Raw genomic sequence first — 21,018 nt, forward strand, 5'->3', positions numbered from 1 at the left:
GGCGGTTGTAGATAGCAACGCAAAAAACAATGCGTCCAATGTCGTTGTGTTGGCTTGTGAGGAAGCTGATGAACTAGGGGATTGGTGGAGCGGCTGTGCCGAGCAAGCTTTCGTGAAATCAGGGGAGACCAACTGCGATCGAGCTGTCGCCGTGAGCAAATGTGCCGGTCACATACGCTACCCTGAGAAAACTGAGCCAATCACGCGTCGACGGAGATGAGAGTAGGACAAAACACGATGATGCAGAGAATTGCGAAGATAACTGCGTCAAGTGTGCAGATGCAGCGCGGCTTCTCGACGACGCGAACGGCCGCGAAAGCGCTGACGGTGGGCTACGTGCCGGAGCACTTTTCAACGCCGATTTTCTTTGCCAAGAATGAGGGATTCTACCGCGATGCCGGAATTGAGCCTGAATTCGTGCCGTATGTGTCTGGCACGGGACATATGATTGAAGCGCTCAAGGCGAAGGACATTGGTATGCTGGGTGGAGAGGGAAGTATGGTGGAAGAGAGCTAATGGTGAACAGATGTCGCGATCGGATTGACGGAAGGCTTTGTTGCAGGACTAGGCAAGGGGCAGGACTGGTTTAAAATCGTGGGGACATACGTGCAGTCGCCATTGTGTGAGTTAGTTCAGAGAACGTGGAGAGATTATAGTGCTTACAAGGTTTGATAGGCTGGGCAATTAGCACAGGAATCAACCGGGCAGATGTCACCTCGGTGAAAGACTTGCAGGGAGGTCGGATTGGCATCAGTCGCATTGGCAGGTGAGTGGGAAGAGGGTGGTCGACTGGAAGCCAAGAGCGAAGCTGATGTGAACACAGTGGCTCCTATGTGATGCCTTTTGTACTGGCGCAGCAGGAAGGATGGAAGGAGTCGTTTGATTTCAAGATTCTGACGAACTTCAAGAACTTGAGGGTGAGCGTGAACGACAGCTCGTCGGACGCGTTCATGTGGGAGCTGTTCACATCCAAGCGGTACTACGACACGAAAGAGATCAAATACGTGGGGAAGATTTTTACGCCGTGAGTATCATGGGCGGCGCTTAACTAGCGTTCAACAGAGGAACTGACACAAACTTTAGATGGCCATCGTGGACGATCACTGCAAGCAGCGCAACGGTGGAGGCCGAGGCTGAGAAGGGCTCACTGGCGAAGTTCTTTGGGGCGCTGAACAAGGGTATTGGGCACTTCCGCGCTAATCCCGAGCAGGCGGTGGAGTACATTGCGACGAACCTGGATTACACTGCGGAGGACGCGAGGGCGTGGATGGAGACGGTGCAGTTCGTGGACGACGTGGCGCAGGTGGACGAGGACGCGATTGTGAAGCGCACGGTGAACATTCTGCGGCAGGCGGGCGTCATCACAAGCAACGTGCTTGATACGGCAAGCTTCGTGCATGCTGTCAAGAGCGCGTAGCCGCAGCGAGAGAGGCGAAGCAAACTGACGGGGGATGGTGGAGGCGAGGAGAAGACAATGAAATTCTCAGACGGGGACGGAAATAGAATGCCGGAGGGGGTCCGGTGTACGAGCGCGGCACTGTAGGCGGCGTGGATTAATCCGCGAGGAACAAAGCCCGGTCTCCGCCGCCAGCGGCGCACTCCGCTCCGGCGTGCGCTCCGGGCGCACCCGTCGCTCCCATCGGTGGCCCCTGCACGCTGCCTGGCCCTGGCCGTCGCCGGCTCCGCTTCCAGTTTCATGTCAGTGCTACTCACGGATCGCGCGCCCAGAGTTGCCGCGACTGTGGCGAGCACGGCTGTCATGGGCGGCGAATGCGACCTAAGGGCGGCTGGGCGCGGTGTCTGCGACGAGGCCGGCCGGAAGGCGCGAAATTGAACCATGTTTAGCCCTAACCTGCAGCCCCTGGTTGTCTGCGCCGCTCGTGCTGCGGCGCATTCGGGCGATGTGGTAGTAGCTTCCGACATCGCGGCAGTTTCGCGAGAGCTGCTTAGGCTCCGTCTCAACGGAACGGGCCGCAGAAATGGCCACTACCTGCCGCGGCATCAGGATTGCAAGATGAGTACTGCAAGCTTGGAGGAACCAGACAAGTCAGTTGTCTGGATGGCAACTGGGTGGGGGCTTGTCCGCGGCACTAGTGCGCGCTTCCTTTCTTTCTCGCGACAAGCTACAGCGCATTTGGTGTGGGAACAACATGGCGACGGCTGAGCAGGGTAGGCAGTCCGAATGTCCGAACGAGTTTTGTCGGATGGTCCGGATTACAGAGACCTGAAAATCTCATGGGCTGTTTAGATTGTGCTATGGTATCATATTCAATTAGCCAAGAAGGCAAGTGGGATCTTATACGTGATAACCACGCTATTCCGCACTGCGGATCACAGGCCCGGCATGCAAGGGTCTGACGAAGAACACCACCAACGGCAAGTTTGTCTAGCCTTGTAGATTCTCGTTGTTCGACGCACGGAGGCACTTGCTTGCTGCTACACTGCTCTGTAGTGCGCATAGTTGCAACGGCAGCTAGCCGTCGTGCGGATTAACCGCGTACACGTAGACAGATTGCCTATATTAGAATGGGATGGTACTCACGCGCAGGGGTCGCACATGCAACGAGCACTCTACGCGCTTGTAGATGTCGTTGTTGTGCCTCCCGGCTTCTGCGGAAGGCGAAGACCAGCGAAATAATTAACAAAGCACAAGCAGCGCACGCGCAGTTTCCCGCACCGCGCTGCTCTACTAGTCGTTCGGCTCGCAGCTGCCTGAGCAGATAGCAGCGGGATGCAGACGAGCGTGGAAGACTGTGGCGGAGAACGCGTGCCGCAGCGATGCGTGAAGGACTCGGCGACGCGCCGGTGCTGGGCGGTTTGCAGCACACGATGCCGGGCGGTTGACGGTGATGTCACATCCGAGCCGCACGCGGCGCTAGCAGCTCTCCGTGCCCGCCGCCGAAAACGAGCACCCCCCAACACGGTCCGCAGCGGCACGCACTCCGTCGTCTCGCATCGCATCACTCTGAGCGCTTTGCTGGCAGCGCACGCAGCACATGTGAAGCGGAGTGGCCTTGTGCGGCCTGGACTGCGGCGACTGCCATGCGCTCATGGCACAGCAGAAAAAGCAACTATGGAATTGAAGGCGGGCCACGGGACCAGCGACGATCGCGGAGTGGCGCAGCAGCGCGCCGCAGCGTAGGCATATTCGCCACATGAGCGGCCCGGTTCCGGCGCATCTGCCACGTTGCGCGTCATAGTGGCACAACAGCACCACCGTGCGGCTCTCCGGCGCAGCCCCGGCCTCGTTCACGGCTGCAAGTAGCAGCACTTCCAGAGCCGTCATCGCGACCAGGACATGGTCTTGCCCCTGTGGCCTCCTGCCGCCGCCTTTCACGCGCTTCTCCCGCGCGTTCTGCGCGCCGCGACGTCTCAATTGCCGGCAGAGAATCTCGCCGGCTACTCCGGATACGCGTCTGCGCCAGTCGCCGCGTTGGGAGTAGGAGTGTGGCGCAACCTCCCCGCATGTCGCGCCACCGTCACGCTGGTGGTGGCGCGGCGCCAGATCGGGCTTGGCGCAGGGGCTATAGCTCGCTTCCTTGTGGCGGTGCGCGCCATGGCACATGCGGCGGTAATGTGCGCCGTCCATTATATATAGACGCCCTCCCCCCCGGGCAGTATTGCTCCTCATTGTGTCTCCAGCACTCTGTATTCACATCTCCTTCTTGCGAGCCGTCCCTCCCATCCTCACAATGGCCGGCAACAATTCCTCTCAGGACGACGAAAAGGCCTCACAGTCCTCTGGCTCCTCCACTATCGCAGAGCAGACCGCCGCTGCTGAGCAAAATCGCCCCATTATCGGCAAGGACTTCGGCAACCCGAGCCTCGGCACAACCCTCTCCAAGACCATCCCCGGCGGCACCGCTGACGTCAACTTCCCTTTCGACACTGTCGATGTTCGTCGCGCACAGTTCCCCCAAGAGTACGAAGTCGAGACTCCCTCTGGCCTCGTCCCCATAGCCACTCTGCAAGATGATGAAGCTAGCTCCGGCGCCATGCCGGTCATGAGCGCCAATGGCCTTTACCGCACAGAGACTGCCGCCACCCTAGAGACTCGTCTCTCGCGTACCGCTACCACTGACGTGAACTTCCCCTTCGCTACTGAGCGCTCAGATCAGGCTGAGTTCCCTGACGAGTACACTGCCGAAACTGAGACTGGTCTCGTGCCAATTTCGTCCATTCGCTCGTTCCGCCGCATACCCACCAGAGTTCCGACCCTGCCTTCTCTCAACGAAGGCGAGGAGGAGAAGGGCGAGCCCGAGATCGAATTCGTTACCTTCACCATCGGCGACAAAGCCAACCCAATTGTCAGTAGTTGTTTGATATCTTATTTAATATCTGTCCCAGAACTGCTTTATTAACTTACAGTACAGAACTGGAGCAAAGGATATAAGTGGTATGTGACTATGGTAGTCTCTATGCTTGTTATCTGCGTCGCCTTTGGGTCGTCATGTGTCACTGGTGGCCTGGGCTTGATCGAGGACAAGTATAATGTTAGCCAAGAGGTCGCCATTCTCACTTGCTCGATCATGGTCATCGGTTTCGCTGTCGGTCCTTTGGCTTGGTCGCCATTGTCCGAACAGATCGGTCGCCGACCTGTCTATTTTATCTCTCTCCTCCTGTACACCATTTTTAACATTCCTTGCGCGCTTTCGCCGAATATTGGTGGTCTCTTAGTATCACGGTTCCTGTGCGGCGTTTTTTCAAGTTCTGGACTCGTCCTCGCTGGCGGCACCATCGCTGATATCTGGCCGGCGGAGCACCGTGGTAATGCTATTGCTTACTTTGCTGCCGCTCCGTACTGCGGTCCTGTGTTCGGCCCTCTCGTTTGCGGCTGGATCAATATTGGTTCTGGTAGACTCGATCTTATCTTCTGGGTTAACCTGGCCTTCGCCGGGGCTATGTTCGTCATCGTCGCTACCATTCCAGAAACGTATGTTCCACTTTTGTTGTCTTTCTGGTCCGAGTGCTAACGTTTACAGCTATGCTCCGACTATCTTGAAGAACCGCGCAAAGAAATTACGAAAAGAAACTGGCAACCCTATGATCATGACAGAACAAGAGAAACTAAAGCAGCCGCTCTCCGAAATCATCCGTACTGTTTTGTTGACACCCATCCACTTGATCTTGACCGAGCCCGTTCTGGATCTCATGAACATGTACATTGTTCTTATTTACTCCCTTCTCTACGCTTTCTTCTTCGCGTACCCGGTCATATTCACAGAGCTCCACGACTATAACGACGGTATCATAGGTCTTATGTTTATTCCTATCTTAATAGGTGCCATGTTCGCTCTAGTCACGACTCCTGTCCTCGAGAAGATGTACTCGAAGACTATCTCCATGAGAAAAGCTGTTCCTGAGGATCGCCTGATTGGTGCCATGATCGGAGCTCCCTTTGTTCCTGTCGCTCTCTTCATTCTCGGCGCTACCTCATACAAGAAGATCATATGGGTCGGTCCATCGTCGGCAGGTCTGGCTTTCGGCTACGGCATGGTGCTCATCTACTTTTCCGTCAATAACTACATCATTGACTCGTACGAGCGCATTGCTGCATCTGCTTTGGCCGCAAAGGTCTTCACTCGCTCCGCTGGCGGCGCCGCATTTCCTCTGTTTACCACGCAGATGTACCATCGATTAGGGCTGCAATGGGCCAGTTGGCTGCTTGCCTTTATCTCTCTTGCTATGGTTCTTATTCCGTTTGGTTTCTACCGTTATGGCGCTCACTTGCGGTCTATATGGGGTAACATGACAGCGTACTCTGTTTCCAACTAATCCCGCCGCACAGTCTCCTTTTTTGGAGCGGTAATAATTTGACGGATTTTAATCAAAATTTTTGCTAGGCCTGCCTGCAAACGGACGGCCTCTTGTGCTAGATTTTGGGGAATCTTTTGTTAATTCATATGTATTTTTAATTATCTGCATTTTTTTTATCGCTTCTGGGGTTTAATAATATAGACTGGGTTTACATATTATCTTGCATTAACTAGTTCTTCTAATATAAGAGACGTCTAGTGTATCCACATTTTCTGGCTAAATTCTCGTCGCCTGCAGCAGCGTACTTCTCACCACAAATACGAATTGTGGCTCAAATGCTTATCTTAGCTGCTATCGCAACGCCCATTGATTTGAGTCACACGTATTGGTCGCTGCATACAAATACGTACAACAGGTATGACCTCCTCATTGGATTCATCGGTTCTATTACACCTGCAGGACGACTGGGCCGCGTCAGTGTAACACAGCGCCACAGTATCGCAATCCAGTTTGTGCTCGCCGAACGAGCAATGATTCATAAAAATATAACAATTTAATCACATATCTATCCAGCACCAGTACTCCGCTCGTAGTTGAGCACAAGCTTCTTGATGCGCTGTCGCTCTTCTCGCTCTGCCTTCTGCTTCATGAGCGTGGATACCGCCATCGCGGAGTCGGCAGGCACATCGACGACGTGGACTAGTTGGCGGTTTCCTCGTTTTGTGAGTAAGCGGAATTGAACATTTTGCGGTGAGGATGGCGCGACAGTAGAGGACTGCGGAGTGGTGGCGGGGAAGGAGTCGTCGTACGCGTCGTAGTGGTCGTCTGACTTGGTCATATCGAGCACGGAATAGTTCTGCTGATGGTGCTGCTGTTGCTGGGACGTGCTGTTGCGCATCATGGGTAACGGCACATCGAACGCGGCCTTACGCTCTGCTTTGCGGGACTCGATACTCTCCGCAACCATGCGCGAGAACTCACGGTCGAACTCGTCGTCCACGACGCCACGCCTGCTGCGGCCACTGCTCGAGCCACCTTCATCTGAGTCGGCGTCGTCCGAGTCCGCGTCCGAGTCCACGTCGTCTTCGTCGTCGCCGTCGTCGGAGGTGTTGTCGCTGTCTCCCGATGATACCTCATTACCGTTCGCGATGGCAACGACAACGTCGTCTTCATCCTCTCCTTCCTCCTCCTCATCTTCCTCTTCGTCCTCGTCCTCAAGCTCGTCCGCTTCCTGCTCGAGCTCTTCCTCTTCGTGGTTCTGGTTATTCAGATCAATATCCCCGAACGCAGTCGTCATTGCGTCCGCCAACGCAGCAGCAGCCTCCTCGAGGCTGGTGCAGACCTTCAGTTGTGGTCTCAGCATCTGCAGTGTGTCATGCAAAGTAAACTCGATATCCATCGGCAACGGCACGATTTTCGTGTACACGTAGTACTGGAAAAACGCGAGAAATAACGCAAGTTTCCTCTTCGCCGAGCCGCGGTCAAAATACGAACCGCAGGCATCCAATATCGTGCACACGAGGCGGATACGAAAATAGTCGTCCGCGGGATCCAGCATCGTCGCCCGGCCGGGCTGCGGTCGGCCGCCCTCGTGTCCGAACCCCACGATTGTGTACAAGGTGTCAAAAACCACGCCAGAGTCCACAACGCGGTAGTTATATAGCTCTGCCAAGAACTTGACTTGCGCAATACGCTGCTGGTTGTAGCGAAACATGTTGAGCTCCAAGCCGACGCGAATCTGCTCTAGCACAGAGTCAACCAGTCGCACGATAAAATACTGCTGGTACTTCATCAATGAGCTTGCAATCAGCGCCATCAGTGAAATGTTGCTGTACTTGACTTTCCATATTTTTGTGAATGCATTATCGATCGCCGTCCGCGTCTCTGGATCGCTCCAGTGCAACTTCTTCAGTTGCTTCCACACGTGGTGGTATGTGTTTTTACTCAAGTCGACGTACACGAGCTTCCGAACGTACTGTTCAACCACTGGTCGTTGCTTCTGTGTAATTGCAACCTGCTCCGGAGGGTTAACGTAGTAAAACGCATTCTCTAGCAAAATTCGATCCCGAGAGTCAAGATTTTGCGCAGACGACTTCTTTTTCCACACTATCTGCAGCACGTCCGCCATGGTATCGCGCGTGCTCTCGCTACGCAGTAAAAACCGGCCGCAACTTTCCAACATGTTGCTCAGGCTCTCGATCTCGTTCCTGCCAAACCCATCGGTGAGCACTTTCAAGCAATTGAAGGCGATATGATTCGGCACGATCTTGAACTTGACGAGCTCAGAAATGTAGCGGATATTAAGTGCGCGGGATTCGGCAAGGCCGCGATCAATAACACCGCCGCTCGGTCGTCGTCGCTGCAAGGACTTGAATTCTTTCTGCAGATAGAGCACCACAGCGGTTCCGATCTCAGGGATGTACCGATTTAGGGTCGCGATCAGACGGCTGTACATAGGTAACAGATCTTGGCGGGCTTTAGGAACCGATTCTAGCGAGCGCGCAAGCCGATTACGTGATGCCTTTGAGTTAAGAAAACAAAAATCAAGCGCAACTTGATCGATGCTCTCGCGATTGTTCATGTCTGTTAGTCGCAAAATGATGGATTCCACTTGGCTGCCAAGCGACTGGCTCGGCGCAGAAGAAGAGTCGCCAATGTCTGCCACAACCACGAGTTCGTCATCCACTGCAGTCATAGCGGCATCGTCACTGGTTTCCGTGTCGAGCGTGTTCGCTGCGAGATCGACATGGCTATCACCAGAAATGGTTTTCTTACCGGACTCGAAATATTCATCAGGTACACGCGACTTCAAGTCGAGTAGATCTTCGTAGAACTTGCGTTGCTCCTCATCTTCCCACAGGCCATTACCAGTCAAATCATCAGCCGAGACCGCACCGCCCTTCGTGAACGAAAATTGCGCACTTTGGCCCGCGATCTCTTTCTCTTTGTGTGCAAGATCTGGCATATCGAGATCAAGTGCATCGGCAATGCTGCAGATGTTAGCCAAGTCGATGCAAAATGGAGACACAGGAATACGCACATTTGAGTATTTGCAACCATTTTCTCTTCATCCTTAACCATCTTTTCGAAAGTCGATTGCCGGTCCTCGAAGATCTCGCCAGAGCGCATGTATGCGGCGTTATTTCGCTTCTCTTGATCCTTGATGGCCTATAGCGAGCATGTGAGCATGATCACGCGCATGTTGTTGAACTGGAACATACATTGTGTTGTCTGACGAGAAATTCAGATAGTTTTGAGTAATACGACTCGACCACAGCTCTGAATCTCTTACGAAGTGTATCGTCAACCAATCCATCTCCATCCGTGGCGCCTGCACCGACAAGGACAATATTAGCAGAAGAACTTTCATCCGCTGGTTTGCGAGCGGATCCCAAAACATCTGGGCCGTAGTTCTTAACAAACGCAGCTGCGAGTTGCAGATAAAAAAAATCTTTCGTGTCGGTCGACAACAGCTCCTTCAGGATCTCCAGTGGGATGGGATCAGCGGCATTTTCACCGCTGATGCTTGCCCGAGATGATGTGCTGTGAGCTGAAGCTGAATGAGCTTTCTTTTGGCTCTTCTGCGCGTTGGATCCGGCGGAATCAGCCTGCGTTGACGACGCTGCGCTTTCAGCCGCCTTCCGTGCATCGTCGCTGGTACGCGCAATTCCACAAAGCCAAAATTCGGTGACCAGCCGAATAAGCCCACGCTGGCGCAGAATTCGTGCGCTGTCCTCCTTGTCGCGTTGCTCGGGCGTGAGCATCGCAAGTTGAGTCTTTGTCGGATTCGCAAAGCCACGGAGCAAGTAGAGCACGAGCAGCGGTGTGAATGAGAGTGCAAACCGCTGGTGCAAAGCTGAGACGACCTCCACCGCGGCCCAGATGTCAGCGGTGAGACGACAGCGAGCGAGACCTTCAGCAGCCGCGCTGATGACCTCGGACAGGTACTTTTCGAGAGACAAACTTGCGATCTCCTTGAGAAGCGCATCCTGGGACTCAGCGCTGATTGAGGTGCGCAGACGCTTAATAAAAGCCGTGTTTTTCTTGAGACTGAGATCGAGCGATTTGGCTGTCGGGAAAATATCTGTGGAGTGTGAGGCGGACGCTGAAACGATATGAAATGAAAACAAGGCGGAAGACATACCTGTCTGGCCATTCCACGCGGCGTAGTTGAGCTTCAGCAGGACTGCACGCCGCTGACGACGACTGTTACTGTTGCTAGTGCCGCTGGTGGTTGCGGAGCTGGCTCCGCCGTCAACTGACGAAGGCTGTTTGATGAGCGGCCGGGGTTAGCGACGCGGACTGCGCGGGGACACGACGGAGCAGACGCACCTCAACCATGTGTGATGGGATATCGCAGACGCATGCACAACCGTTCTAGAAAGCGGCATGTCCGAGACGCATGCGTGGGACTGGAACTGCAGTTAGTTGGAGATCAGGTTCAGGGTCGTGAAGTTGGCTGAGACGCGGATGGGAAAATGGATGTTTCGCTTTCTCTCCGCCGTCTACTTCACCACTTCTTCATATGCCGCTTCACCAGTATCTATCACTCTACGATCCTACTGATAATTCAGCCAGTCGTCATATAATGCGTCACAGACTACATGTGTTGGCAAACTGAAGCCACACAAGAGATATATCAATCCATATTCATACTAGCCGTTGGCATTCCTTATAGTCTCGTTCCCAGATTCACATGTACAGACTTCTTCTGTGTGTAGTGACTCAGCACCTGCTCGCCGAGCTCGCGACCGAAGCCGCTCTGCTTGTACCCGCCAAACGGCACTCTGAAATCGCTATCGTTCGAGGAGTTGATCCAGACCATTCCACTTTCAAGCCGCCGCGCGACGTCTAGTGCGAGCGTGATGTTCTCGCTGAACACTGCGGCGCCCAGACCGTACGCGGACTGGTTCGCACGTGTGACAGCGTCGTCAGCATCTTTAAACGCGTCGACGATGACGACAGGGCCGAAAATCTCTTCCTTTGAGATGCGCATGCTGTCCTTAACGTTGGTGAACACTGTCGGCTGCATGAAGTACCCCGCGCCATCAACAGTGCTGCCGCCATACGCAAGCGTGGCACCTTCGCTTACGCCGGACTGTACGTATGAGGCGATCTTGTCTAGCTGACGCTGCGAGATTTGTGGACCCTGAAACGTATCTTCGTCGAACTGGGTGCCGATCTTAGAGGTGCTCTGTGTGTGCTCGATGAAGAGCTTGACGAATTGCTCTTGCACGGCCTCGTGCACGTAGATCCGCGAGGTGGCAGTGCAGATCTGACCCATGTTACTCATGATACCGATATGGCACCACTTGACGGCCTGGTCGAGGTCTGCATCCGGGAAGACAATTGCTGCAGACTTGCCGCCAAGTTCAAGGGTAACAGGAACCAGGTTTGCCGACGCCGCCTTCATGATTTTCTTGCCGACATCGACCGAACCAGTGAAAGAAACCTTATTGATGTTGGCACTGCTGGAGAGAGCGGCACCGACCATACCATCGCCAGATATGATGTTAATGACGCCAGGCGGAATTCCTGCCTCCTTGACGAGAGTGCCGAAGAACAGCGCGGAGAGCGGCGTGAGCTCAGACGACTTGAGCACAACTGTGTTTCCAGCTGCGAGCGCCGGCGCGATCTTCCACACGGAAAGCCTGCCGGCGTTAGGAGGACCTTCTCGTAGATAAGCAAATGTACGTACATGATCGGGTAGTTCCAAGGAACGATGAGACCGCAGACACCAAGTGGCTCTACGATCGTGAATGCCAGCTTCTCCCTGAATGGCTGAATCGTCTCACCATGAATCTTGTCTGCCCAGCCGCCATAGTACCGCAGCACGTTGATACATTCGGTGACGTCTTCAGCGATGGCAGCCGACTAGGATCATGTCAGATCGAGCGCTGCAACAAAAATAAGCGTACGCACCACAGGCTTGCCGTTGTCCCAGGCCTCGATGTTGCCAAGGATTTCAGAGTTCGCAGCCACGATATCGGAAAGTTTGAGCAGCATGATGCCTCTGTCGGTGCCAGAGAGCTCGCGCCAGGACTTAAATGCGATGCGGGCGGTCGTGATGGCGGTGTCGACGTCGGCGGCGGTGGCAGAGTAGACGCTCGTGATCTCCTCGTCAGTACTACGCTAGTATTAGCTGTTGCTATGGCAGGCAGTGAGAGAGGACATACGCGGGATTGAGGGTCGTAAGCTTTGCGCCATCACTGGACGCGACAAACTCATTGTTGATGAAGAGACCGACCGGCTGCTCGTAGGTAATGCCCGTGGGCATTGTGAGCGCAATTGGCTTCACGGCACGCATTGAGAACGATTTGAATGTGCGTGGAGATGAGAGATGGCGGGAGAGGACGCGGATCAGGCGCGGAGTCAGGTAGATCATGGAGGATCAGCCATCACGGTTCTCGAGGTGGGGTGTACGCGATAAGCCTTGAGCCGCTTCGACTGAGCCACGTGCAGACACTTACTTATCTGCCGCATTTCCTCCTCGCCGCGCCTACGTTTTTATAGATTCGATATGTTTTTTGCTATTTACTACGTACACGTCATTACTCATGTACGGGGCCATGCACTTATTTCAGTTGCCGTTTGTTGACGGTCTCCCGGAGGAGGGCGATGACCTCTCTGGGGTCTTTGGCGCCAAACACGCCTGAGAGTAGTCAGTGACTATAAGAGACAACAAAATGTATGCTGAGCACTTACTTGTTCCTGCGACGATGACGTTAGCGCCGGCGTCCGCGGCAAAGTCGATGGTGGCCGGGCCGAGGCCGCCGTCGACCTCGATGTCCAGATCTGGGAACTTTGATCGCAGTTCCTCGACCTGTGAAGTGTGAGCAGTGCAATGACGAGTTGTAGAGAGGGTGACTTGCCTTTGGCATGCATTCTATCATGAACTTTTGTCCGCCAAATCCAGGCTCAACAGTCCTGTGCGAGGATGTCAGCACAGCCTTCAGCCAAATCACGCAAGTAGAAAACGTACATGATGAGAACCATGTCGAGCTTGGGGACGAGATCAAACACAGCAGATACGGGAGTCTTGGGCTTGAGGGCACAGCCGGCGCGCATGCCGCTGGCGTGGATCTTGTCGATGAGCGCTTCGGGACTGGAGGTGGCCTCGTAGTGGAAACAGTAGAGGTCGCCGCCGGCCTTAGCAAAGTCCTCGACCCATCGCTCCGGCTGCAATTTGTCAGCGACAACTGACATTAGTAACTAAATGTGGAGACACACCTCGGCGACCATCATATGGCAGTCGAAGAAACTGTCGCCCTTGGGTAGCGCGCCGCGGATGCAGGTGACAACGGGAGCTCCGATGGTTATGTTAGGGACGAAGTGGCCATCCATGATGTCGACGTGGAGCCAGTCGGCGCCACAGTGCATGGCGCGCTTGCATTCGGCGGCGAGGTTGCCAAAATTGCCTGGTGGTGGTGGTGGGTCAGTGATTGGGCGGAGATGGGGTTGGGGGGGTGTGTACTGGCGAGAATGGATGGCGCAATCTTAGCTTCGGGCATTGTGTGTGTCCGATGTGGGTTGGTATAGGAATGGGGCCGAGGAGGACTGTGAGGGTGTGTTGGAGGAGAAAATGAAGAGAGGTGGTACAGCGTCTGGGGATAATGTGGCGGCGTCGGCGCGGCTCAGAGTCTGCACGACCATCACGCTGGTTTGCATTTTCTACGAAAGAGGACGAGATAGATTATGGAGATTATTGAGGAACGCAGTATCTTTCACGGCGATTGTGTGTATGTACAAGTGGTTGTGTAGAGAATGAGGAGGAAAAGAGCTGAATATAATCGCCATGGACGATGTCGCCGCAGTTGCGCGATATTCACGCTCCTACTTCATACTCTTCAAGAAGTTGCTGGTCTTGATCTTTTGTCGCATCTTTGCCCGCCACTCCTTCTTTGCCTTGCGTTCCGGGTCCGCGTCCAACTTCCGCTGCTGCGCGTCCTTGTCTAGGATCTCCCACAGCCAGTCTGGGTAGTCCTCGTCCGCGAGGGCCTCGGGGTCTTCCTGGTTCTTGAGCACATTGCAGCCTTTTAGTTTAGTGCCCTTGACGACGTAGGACTGCACCCGCCTTGTAGTCTCTGCCTCTGATGCAGAATGTTAGCGAAGATGCGGGGTGAATCATCGCGTGAGGGCGCACCTGAGAATGCTGAGGACACGGTGAACGCGCGCCGGCCAACATTGGCACAGCTGCGGGTAGCACCGGCCGCGTAAAATTGCTTTGAGAGGCCACTTGATGTGGCGCGGAACATGTGTAATGGAAATACGGGGCGTGGAAGAGTGCAGTGGTAATCGTGACGGCGTCGTTCTTGGGACGAAATCTCATTTTTAGGCAAATTTTACTGCTTCTCGTTTCTACGCCACTTCTTCACCGCTCGGTCTCATGACAAACCTGTTATCGACGCTTTTTCTTCAGGTACGTTCTCTTTCTATACGCGTGATTCAGTTGCGCACGCCTTGCATATCACACTATGGGCGTATTTTCCACATTTTGCACACACTGTACACTGTTGCTGCACACGAACAACACCCGTGAGTCTACATGATGACAAAAACTTATCTGCTACATATATGGAACGCTACGGCGTTGTGACGATGAACATTTTATCACCAAGATCTCTGACTACGTACTCGCCGTGCGTTGTTCGTGTCCTGTGCTGTGTCTTACTGTGTGCTCTTTGTATAGTGGTGGTGTCGGCGTGCATGAGGCCGTGGAGGACTGTGAGCTAACGCTATGGATAGCGACTGTACGCGACAATACGGAGTAAGTAGTAGAATTACCACCGAGGAGTATATATAGAGTAATAAGTTGTGAACGTTGATTACTGCTTTATGTCTTCTGCTCTGTTCTCGCCGTGGGCGGCGCCCGTGCGCCAGAGCTTCGATCTCGTAGAAGCTCCTGCCCGCTTATCGTGTCTCCAAGTCGTAGTCTCGTAATCACCATCCACATACAATGCCCTCGCCATTTACAAAGACCTACGAGGCTGGCCACTATGGTGGCCGCGGCGTCAAGCTCGTGCACGACTCCACCGCTCTGAATACTAAGGACCAACCGGTAAACATCTTCTTTCCGCCCGGCGTATACGAGAACCCCGATGGGAAGGTGCCTGTGCTGTACTACCTGGCGGGCCTGACCGACAACGCGGACTCGGGCTTTGACAAAGGAAACCTGCAGGAATGGGCAGCCAAGTACGGCATTGCTATTGTCTACCCTGATAACTCGCCCCGTATGTGGAAGCGGGCTTTGTCGTGGTGATCCCAATGCTAACAGCTTCAGGTGGCACGGACCTGCCCAATGAGCACGTCACGATAGACTATGGTTCCTCGGCTGGCTTCTACATCGACGCGACCGCGGAGCCGTGGACAGCGCACTACAATATGGAGACGTACATCGTGAAGGAGCTGCCGGCGCTGCTGTACGCAGAGTACCCGCAACTGGACTCGACCCGCGTCGCCATCACCGGCCATTCAATGGGCGGCCACGGTGCGATGACGTTGTACTTCAAGTACCCGGGCATGTTCAAAAGCGCGTCGGGTTTTGCACCGTTGGCGAACCCGATTGAGAGCCCGCTAGGCCAAAGCGCGTTCGGCCAGTACTTCAAGTCAAAGGAGGAGTGGGCCGCGCACGACGCGCTGGAGCTTATGAAGAAGTACAAGGAGCGCACGATGGATATCTTCATCACGATTGGCACGGAGGATCAGTACATGGAGAACCTGCAGTTCTACAACTTTGAGGCCGCGGTGAAAGAGCTTGGTAAGGAGGGCGAGGTGCAGATCAAGTGGGTGGAGGGCTATGATCACTTGTACTTTTACGTTGCGTCTGTTGCGCGCGAGCACGTCGAGCACGCCGCCAAGAGCTTTGGTCTTTTGTAGATTGTGTAGAAGGCGGAAGAGTAGATACCTTTGGCAGTACTTGTAGAGGAAGAGATAAGCGTTGGTCATGCTAAATTTCTGTGCTTTGCGGTGGGTGCATGCGCTTCAGAAGGTGAAGAGCATGACTAAAAGAGATAAAGGAGTCTCCGCGAACGCATTGAGTGCAGGGGAGGCGGTGGTGGTGAATGATGGTGGGGAATTGAGTGGATCGCTGAGGCTATCACCAAAGGATAAGTCCGAGCCCGATGCTTTCTCTTCGCTACCCACCGCCACCATGTCCGCGTTCACGACCACCGCCACCATCGCAGTCTTCGGCGGCAAGTTGCTCAAGCTCACGCACGAGTCTGCTGCGCTCAAATGCAGGATGGCGCTGAACCTCTACGTGCCGCCCAGCACTGCCGTCAAGATCCCGGTGCTGTTCTACCTCGCCGGGTTGACTTGCTCCGGCGACAACGGCGCGGAGAAGGGTTTCCTCAACTATTGGGCTGGCAAGTACGGCATGGCCATCGTTTACCCGGACACCTCGCCGCGTGAGTTGTGCATGGAGTACGCGAATGATCAAAAACTAACACTCGCAGGCGGCTCGAACCACCCCGGCGAGAACGAATCGTGGGACTTTGGCTCGGCGGCTGGGTTCTATATCGACGCGACCGCGGCGCCGTGGTCAGAGAACTACAAGATGGAGACGTACATCACCGCGGAGCTACCGGCACTGCTGTACGCGGCGTACCCGACGCTCGACTCGTCCCGCGTGGCCATTACCGGTCACTCGATGGGCGGCCACGGCGCGCTGTCGTTGTTTCTGAAGCACCCGGAGCTGTACAAGAGCGGCTCGGGCTTTGCGCCGATCGCGAACCCGACGCAGTGCCCGTGGGGCAAGAAGGCGTTTGCAGGGTACCTCGCGACGGAGGCTGAGTGGCCGCAGCACGACGCGACGGAGCTGCTGCGGACGTACACGGGCGGGCCGGTGGACCTGCTGGTGAGTGTGGGCACCGCGGACGAGTTCTACACGGGCGGGCAGCTGCTGGTGGAGAACCTTGCGGCGGCGGCTAAGGAGAACGGGCGCGAGGGCGAGGTGACGATTGTGTACGCGGAGGGCTACAACCATTCGTACTTCTACGTGAGCTCGTACGCAGAGACGCACGTTACCCACGCGGCTCGGCATCTTGGTTTGTTGTAGCGGTATTGACAGTCTGCCAGATGGGGAGAGCGCACATCGCGTGCGGTCCGCCATTTCGCCTGCACCGCGCTCGCCGGAATCCTAGTACATAGTAGTCCAGACACTTGAATGCACATATCCCACAGATCACGTCGCGTCGGGGACTCCCGCGACGAGCTCGACGCGCTTTCACGTGCAGCACGTGACGGGTGCAGCCGCGTGCAGCGCACACTCCGTCCGCAACCACTCGCCGCCTCCCTCTTCACCACCCAACCATGGCGCTCAGCCTGCTCCTCGCCATGCTCACCCGGCCGCTGATCCTCCTCAAGCGCCTCTGCCGATCGCGGCTCTTCGTCCTATTCGTTGCGTCCCTCGCCTTTCTCCTCCTCATCCACGGGCCCTCCACCGCCATCGCCCCTTCCACTTGGACTGCTGCCTCCCTCCTCGCCTCCGTACGCGCCTTCGATCTCCAGGCCCCGCTCCGCGCCGCCGATGCCGGCGCCGCCATCCCCTTAACTCCAGTATACCCCGCGGCCCTTGTCCGCGACATCGTCGTCAAGGCGTGTCTCCCCTTCACCTCCTGCAGCCACGGCGCCTACTCCCGCGTCGACAAGGACCTACGTCTCGGCCGCTCCTGGCTCGGCAGCGCGTACGTGTTTGCCGACATTGTTTCCCGCGACGACCTCGGTGACTCTGAACTCGTTGTGCTCGACGCGCACATCGGGCCGTCTTCGCCTGCACCCGCGTCAGCCCAGCGGCGCGACGGCGGCGACAACGTCGACAACGTCGACGAGCCCGCGGAGAGCCAGATCGACAGCCGTGGCAAGTGGGTCGCGCGCGCGCACAACCTCTGGCTGAAAATTGGCAAGGCGAACGACTTTGCCGTGTCCGGCGTGGACGTACTCTTCGGCGTCGACGCTGTCGATCCGAGGTTTGGTTGGTCGCTTAAGGGCGACCGCACCGCGGCGCTCACAGTCAGCTCCTCCTTCCACCCGCGGCTCACGATCCGGCTCGGCGCCAAGCAAGATTTACCGGCAGTTCCGCTGTATTTCGTTGACAGTGGCAACGGTGGCAAGAAATTCAAAATCCTGCAGGTCGCGGATCTGCACTTCTCCACGGGCGTCGGCAAGTGTCTGGATGTCTTCCCAGCCAACCCCGTGACGAAGGATAAAGACTGCCAGGCCGATCCTCGGACGACCGCGTTTGTGCATCGCATGCTCGACGACGAGAAGCCGGACTTTGTCGTGCTCTCGGGTGACCAGGTGTTTGGCCAGAGTGCGCCGGACGCGCAGAGCGCGATGCTGAAAGCCGTGGCGCCATTCATCGAGCGGGGGATTCCGTTTGCAGTCACCTTTGGCAACCATGACGACGAGGGCTCACTCTCGCGTGAGGAGCTGATGGAGATCTCCTCGCACCTGCCGTACTCTGTCTCACAAGCCGGGCCGGAGTTCGCAAAGGGCGTGGGCAACTACGTGCTCAATGTGATGCTGGACGAGCACGCCACCGCGCTGACAATGTACTTTCTCGACACGCATAAGTACTCGCCCAACCCACGCACGATGCCAGGCTACAACTGGATCGACGAGTCACAGCTCGACTTTCTGCGGGCGTCGCATGCGCAGACAGCGCCGCTGCGGAGCAACCTTGATGCGCCACACCTGTCCATGGCGTTCTTCCACATCCCGCTCACAGAGTACCGCAACACGTCAAATCCGTACGTAGGCGCGTACCGCGAGCCCAGCACTGCGCCGAAATACAACACCGGCGCGCGCTCAGTGTTGTCGGATCTCGGCGTGTCGGTGGTATCGGTGGGACATGACCATGTGAACGACTTTTGCATGTACGACCGGTCTTACGCGCCACCCGCACCGTCTTCAGACGAGCCCTCAACAGATGCGCACGCAGAATCAAAACGTGACGACGACGCCGCCTCGTCGCCACTACCCTCCACATCCACAGACCACTCAATATACCTTTGCCACGCCGGCGGCGCCGGGCTCGGTGGCTACGCGGGCTACGGCGGTTACATACGGCGGGTGCGCGTGTACGAGATCGACGCGACCACGGCATCGATAAGTTCATGGAAGCGGCTTGAGACCGGCGACGACGTCGACAAACGAGTGGACGAACAGTTACTCGTGCTCGCCGGAAAACCACAGCCCTTGTAGGGCTACCTATATCTGCATATTTCTTTGTACCATAGCATATGTTGTAATCTAATTTACTGAACACATTCTTACGACGGCCGCACATCGCCCACGAGCGTGGGCGCGACCCGCTTTTTCTTCTTCTCCCCGCCGCCCTCGTTGGAGGTAGCGTCTGTGCTCCGTTTAGGCTGGCTGCTGCTGCTTGCGGCGGCGATGCCGGGGACTGGGACGATGATTGGCGTTGGCTCCGCTGACTCGTCAGCCGACGCCGGGGTCGGTGGGTAGTACTCACTCGCGGTTTTGTGTTCGTCGGTGTCGTTCGTCTTCTGCTGGTCGTCCTCAAACACCTCGCCGAGCTCGTCATGGTCGAACACAATCACGGAGCAGAAGCCATCGGTGGAGGTCATAAATAGTATCCGCGCGTCCACGCTCCACGTCAAGTCCGTGAATGCGGCGTAGTGCAGGTTTGATACGACGCACAGCGGCGCGCTTTGCTCGGTGTCGTAGACGATGACTGAGTCTTGCGTCGCGACGGCGTAGACGATACGGTAGGGGAGCACAAACGCGGGTTTGTCGGAGGCTGAAGAGGAGAAGGTGGAGGACGGAGTCGAGGTCGGTATCCGCTCGGCGGGGTGGTGCCGCGTGTCGGCAGTGGCGGTGGTGTCGGAGGAGAGCGCGGAGAGATCTAGGGCAGGTGGCGCAGAGGAGTCGATCGTCATGTGTTGCGTCGGGTGGGCGGGTACGTTTGCAGCGGCGCGGCGTAATTTGTAGCGCAGAGGACAGCATTTGGTTACGAGTGCAGGTTTCTTGAGCGAAGGTAGGTGCGCGACCGGGGGCCTATTTAAGCCAGCGCGAGAGTAGATGTACACAGTGTTCGTGGTCTCCTCGACGCCAGACGCGGTGGTATACTTAAACTGGCCCGCGGGGGTGAGAAGCAGACTGCCATCTGGGGTGAAACTGAGGCGGCGGAAGAAGGAGGCGAGACCTTCGTGGTGGTAGAGTGCCGACATGCGGTAGCCGATCTTTGGCGAGTCGAGTTGGCGCACGGCGGGGAGCGGCAGCGGCGTGGGCGCCGGGGAGGAGGATGACGGAGATGGCGAGGGCGAGCGGCGGATAGAGGGGGAGTTACTGAATGAGGAGCGCCGCGAGTGCGTCGAGAGCGGGGGATTCATGGGGAGCACTGCCGGGGACGACGCGGCGTCGACGTCTATAGCGTGTTTCGTATTGACTGGGATCTCCGCGCGGGAAATCTTGTGGTGCGGGTTCAGCGCAAACTGCCCGTCCTTGGTCTTGAGTGTGTAGATATGCACGGAGCGGTCGGAGGACTGCGTCGCAATGTACTCGTTCAGCGGATCCCACGCCACGCCCTGCACGTAGTGGTTGTGCTCCGCCACCTGGCGTACGCACACGCCAGTCGCGGCGCTGTAGATCCGCGCCACATTGTCCATTGAGCCGGCGACGAGGTACTGTGAGTCCGGCGACCATGCGAGGTCGTAGATCTCCGAGACCGAGGAGCGGCACAGGTGCTTGATGCGCCAGGACTCGCGATCCGCCGTACGCGCGTCGTGGTCCTCGCCAAACTCGACGTGCCGGGGATTATGCTCGTCGTCTTGCACCAGGCTCCAGAGAATCACGTTCCCATCGTCGCCGGCAGAGGCAAGCACTTCGCCTGGTGGTGTTAGCGAGAAAGCACTGCAGAGGTTGGAGCGAGGGGGCTTACCGCTGAAGTCAAAGCGCACAACGTTGACGGCTTGCGTGTGCTTGATGAGCGTGGCGAGGTACGTGACTGTTGGAAACACATCGGCGTTGCACATTTCGACGCGCCAGATCTGGCAAGCCGTGTTAGCATAGCGCGTTGGGAGTGGGTGCAGACGGTGCCGACGCATACTCTAACATTGTTGTCGCCGCCGGCAGTGGCCAGACGGCCCGGGGGACGCCCGAGCCGAGTGGGCTGGAAGTGCGCAGAGTAGATCGGTTGGCTGTCGTTGTGCCAGTGCAGGGTGAGCGCGTGGGCGCGCATTGTTAAAACAGTTGGCGTGGCCGGGGGAAGGAGGGTGGGATCGTGATAGTTGGGAAGGA

The 21,018-nt window shown here is 56.3% G+C and overlaps 10 protein-coding genes across 10 annotated transcripts; 5 read left to right on the forward strand and 5 right to left on the reverse strand.

The window, feature by feature from the left end:
* The first annotated feature begins 82 nt into the window (after positions 1–82).
* V1518DRAFT_411219 (uncharacterized protein) lies at positions 83–1,496 on the forward strand. The gene is made up of 5 exons (XM_066902798.1): positions 83–475; positions 527–622; positions 676–766; positions 824–1,024; positions 1,084–1,496. Exons 1-5 carry the CDS (start codon positions 217–219, stop codon positions 1,415–1,417), a joined length of 981 nt encoding a protein of 326 aa, XP_066760997.1. The 5' UTR covers positions 83–216; the 3' UTR covers positions 1,418–1,496.
* A 2,140-nt stretch (positions 1,497–3,636) lies between these two features.
* On the forward strand, positions 3,637–6,023 carry V1518DRAFT_411223 (major facilitator superfamily domain-containing protein). The gene is made up of 3 exons (XM_066902799.1): positions 3,637–4,307; positions 4,374–4,933; positions 4,983–6,023. Exons 1-3 carry the CDS (start codon positions 3,693–3,695, stop codon positions 5,773–5,775), a joined length of 1,968 nt encoding a protein of 655 aa, XP_066760998.1. The 5' UTR covers positions 3,637–3,692; the 3' UTR covers positions 5,776–6,023.
* Positions 6,024–6,322: 299 nt separating this feature from the next.
* V1518DRAFT_425378 (armadillo-type protein) lies at positions 6,323–10,098 on the reverse strand (the record flags this gene model as incomplete). The annotated part of the gene is made up of 5 exons (XM_066905913.1): positions 6,323–8,747; positions 8,798–8,925; positions 8,979–9,841; positions 9,902–10,025; positions 10,090–10,098. The coding sequence occupies 5 exons, from the start codon at positions 10,096–10,098 to the stop codon at positions 6,323–6,325; spliced, it is 3,549 nt and encodes a 1,182-aa protein (XP_066760999.1).
* On the reverse strand, positions 10,084–12,043 carry V1518DRAFT_447419 (aldehyde dehydrogenase domain-containing protein). The gene is made up of 4 exons (XM_066906481.1): positions 11,934–12,043; positions 11,680–11,884; positions 11,456–11,631; positions 10,084–11,408 (listed from the first exon to the last, which is right to left on the reverse strand). Exons 1-4 carry the CDS (start codon positions 12,032–12,034, stop codon positions 10,430–10,432), a joined length of 1,461 nt encoding a protein of 486 aa, XP_066761000.1. The 5' UTR covers positions 12,035–12,043; the 3' UTR covers positions 10,084–10,429.
* A 224-nt stretch (positions 12,044–12,267) lies between these two features.
* V1518DRAFT_440236 (Ribulose-phosphate 3-epimerase-like protein) lies at positions 12,268–13,352 on the reverse strand. The gene is made up of 6 exons (XM_066906410.1): positions 13,232–13,352; positions 12,988–13,175; positions 12,740–12,936; positions 12,630–12,684; positions 12,463–12,580; positions 12,268–12,409 (listed from the first exon to the last, which is right to left on the reverse strand). The coding sequence occupies exons 1-6, from the start codon at positions 13,266–13,268 to the stop codon at positions 12,333–12,335; spliced, it is 672 nt and encodes a 223-aa protein (XP_066761001.1). The 5' UTR covers positions 13,269–13,352; the 3' UTR covers positions 12,268–12,332.
* Positions 13,353–13,450: 98 nt separating this feature from the next.
* On the reverse strand, positions 13,451–14,060 carry V1518DRAFT_454045 (mitochondrial 54S ribosomal protein mL54). Its single transcript, XM_066906536.1, has 2 exons — positions 13,901–14,060; positions 13,451–13,847 (listed from the first exon to the last, which is right to left on the reverse strand). The coding sequence occupies exons 1-2, from the start codon at positions 14,010–14,012 to the stop codon at positions 13,591–13,593; spliced, it is 369 nt and encodes a 122-aa protein (XP_066761002.1). The 5' UTR covers positions 14,013–14,060; the 3' UTR covers positions 13,451–13,590.
* Positions 14,061–14,688: 628 nt separating this feature from the next.
* Positions 14,689–15,820, forward strand: V1518DRAFT_411237 (Alpha/Beta hydrolase protein). Its single transcript, XM_066902800.1, has 2 exons — positions 14,689–14,987; positions 15,038–15,820. Exons 1-2 carry the CDS (start codon positions 14,714–14,716, stop codon positions 15,631–15,633), a joined length of 870 nt encoding a protein of 289 aa, XP_066761003.1. The 5' UTR covers positions 14,689–14,713; the 3' UTR covers positions 15,634–15,820.
* On the forward strand, positions 15,821–16,939 carry V1518DRAFT_440237 (Alpha/Beta hydrolase protein). The gene is made up of 2 exons (XM_066906411.1): positions 15,821–16,163; positions 16,212–16,939. The coding sequence occupies exons 1-2, from the start codon at positions 15,908–15,910 to the stop codon at positions 16,811–16,813; spliced, it is 858 nt and encodes a 285-aa protein (XP_066761004.1). The 5' UTR covers positions 15,821–15,907; the 3' UTR covers positions 16,814–16,939.
* Positions 16,940–17,049: 110 nt separating this feature from the next.
* V1518DRAFT_411239 (Metallo-dependent phosphatase-like protein) lies at positions 17,050–19,025 on the forward strand. Its single transcript, XM_066902801.1, has one exon. The coding sequence runs from the start codon at positions 17,068–17,070 to the stop codon at positions 18,958–18,960; it is 1,893 nt and encodes a 630-aa protein (XP_066761005.1). The 5' UTR covers positions 17,050–17,067; the 3' UTR covers positions 18,961–19,025.
* On the reverse strand, positions 18,985–21,017 carry V1518DRAFT_390555 (WD40-repeat-containing domain protein). The gene is made up of 3 exons (XM_066901754.1): positions 20,828–21,017; positions 20,660–20,768; positions 18,985–20,608 (listed from the first exon to the last, which is right to left on the reverse strand). Exons 1-3 carry the CDS (start codon positions 20,957–20,959, stop codon positions 19,029–19,031), a joined length of 1,821 nt encoding a protein of 606 aa, XP_066761006.1. The 5' UTR covers positions 20,960–21,017; the 3' UTR covers positions 18,985–19,028.
* Between the last annotated feature and the right edge of the window lies 1 nt (position 21,018).

The sequence above is a fragment of the Limtongia smithiae genome (assembly GCF_038497785.1).
Source record: "Limtongia smithiae strain NRRL Y-17922 unplaced genomic scaffold V1518scaffold_2, whole genome shotgun sequence".
In the NCBI taxonomy this organism is placed as follows: Eukaryota; Fungi; Ascomycota; class Lipomycetes; order Lipomycetales; family Lipomycetaceae; genus Limtongia; species Limtongia smithiae.

Excerpts from the sequence above, each read along its gene's own strand:
- V1518DRAFT_447419 (XM_066906481.1), bottom strand. The coding sequence starts at position 12,034 with ATGCCCACGGGCATTACCTACGAGCAGCCGGTCGGTCTCTTCATCAAC. Across the intron at positions 11,885-11,933 it reads CTTACGACCCTCAATCCCGC|TACTGACGAGGAGATCACGA; the intron begins GTATGTCCTCTC and ends ATACTAGCGTAG. Across the intron at positions 11,409-11,455 it reads CCTTGGAACTACCCGATCAT|GCTTTCCGTGTGGAAGATCG; the intron begins GTACGTACATTT and ends TAACGCCGGCAG.
- V1518DRAFT_411237 (XM_066902800.1), top strand. The coding sequence starts at position 14,714 with ATGCCCTCGCCATTTACAAAGACCTACGAGGCTGGCCACTATGGTGGC. Across the intron at positions 14,988-15,037 it reads CTACCCTGATAACTCGCCCC|GTGGCACGGACCTGCCCAAT; the intron begins GTATGTGGAAGC and ends TAACAGCTTCAG.
- V1518DRAFT_454045 (XM_066906536.1), bottom strand. The coding sequence starts at position 14,012 with ATGTTCCGCGCCACATCAAGTGGCCTCTCAAAGCAATTTTACGCGGCC. Across the intron at positions 13,848-13,900 it reads CGTGTCCTCAGCATTCTCAG|AGGCAGAGACTACAAGGCGG; the intron begins GTGCGCCCTCAC and ends ATTCTGCATCAG.
- V1518DRAFT_411239 (XM_066902801.1), top strand. The coding sequence starts at position 17,068 with ATGGCGCTCAGCCTGCTCCTCGCCATGCTCACCCGGCCGCTGATCCTC.
- V1518DRAFT_440236 (XM_066906410.1), bottom strand. The coding sequence starts at position 13,268 with ATGCCCGAAGCTAAGATTGCGCCATCCATTCTCGCCA. Across the intron at positions 13,176-13,231 it reads TGCGCCATCCATTCTCGCCA|GCAATTTTGGCAACCTCGCC; the intron begins GTACACACCCCC and ends CACCACCACCAG. Across the intron at positions 12,581-12,629 it reads TGATAGAATGCATGCCAAAG|GTCGAGGAACTGCGATCAAA; the intron begins GCAAGTCACCCT and ends CACACTTCACAG.
- V1518DRAFT_390555 (XM_066901754.1), bottom strand. The coding sequence starts at position 20,959 with ATGCGCGCCCACGCGCTCACCCTGCACTGGCACAACGACAGCCAACCG. Across the intron at positions 20,769-20,827 it reads GCGGCGACAACAATGTTAGA|ATCTGGCGCGTCGAAATGTG; the intron begins GTATGCGTCGGC and ends ACGGCTTGCCAG. Across the intron at positions 20,609-20,659 it reads TGTGCGCTTTGACTTCAGCG|GCGAAGTGCTTGCCTCTGCC; the intron begins GTAAGCCCCCTC and ends TAACACCACCAG.
- V1518DRAFT_440237 (XM_066906411.1), top strand. The coding sequence starts at position 15,908 with ATGTCCGCGTTCACGACCACCGCCACCATCGCAGTCTTCGGCGGCAAG. Across the intron at positions 16,164-16,211 it reads TTACCCGGACACCTCGCCGC|GCGGCTCGAACCACCCCGGC; the intron begins GTGAGTTGTGCA and ends TAACACTCGCAG.
- V1518DRAFT_411223 (XM_066902799.1), top strand. The coding sequence starts at position 3,693 with ATGGCCGGCAACAATTCCTCTCAGGACGACGAAAAGGCCTCACAGTCC. Across the intron at positions 4,308-4,373 it reads GCGACAAAGCCAACCCAATT|AACTGGAGCAAAGGATATAA; the intron begins GTCAGTAGTTGT and ends CTTACAGTACAG. Across the intron at positions 4,934-4,982 it reads GTCGCTACCATTCCAGAAAC|CTATGCTCCGACTATCTTGA; the intron begins GTATGTTCCACT and ends TAACGTTTACAG.
- V1518DRAFT_411219 (XM_066902798.1), top strand. The coding sequence starts at position 217 with ATGAGAGTAGGACAAAACACGATGATGCAGAGAATTGCGAAGATAACT. Across the intron at positions 476-526 it reads GCTCAAGGCGAAGGACATTG|ATGTCGCGATCGGATTGACG; the intron begins GTATGCTGGGTG and ends AATGGTGAACAG. Across the intron at positions 623-675 it reads ATACGTGCAGTCGCCATTGT|GCTGGGCAATTAGCACAGGA; the intron begins GTGAGTTAGTTC and ends AAGGTTTGATAG.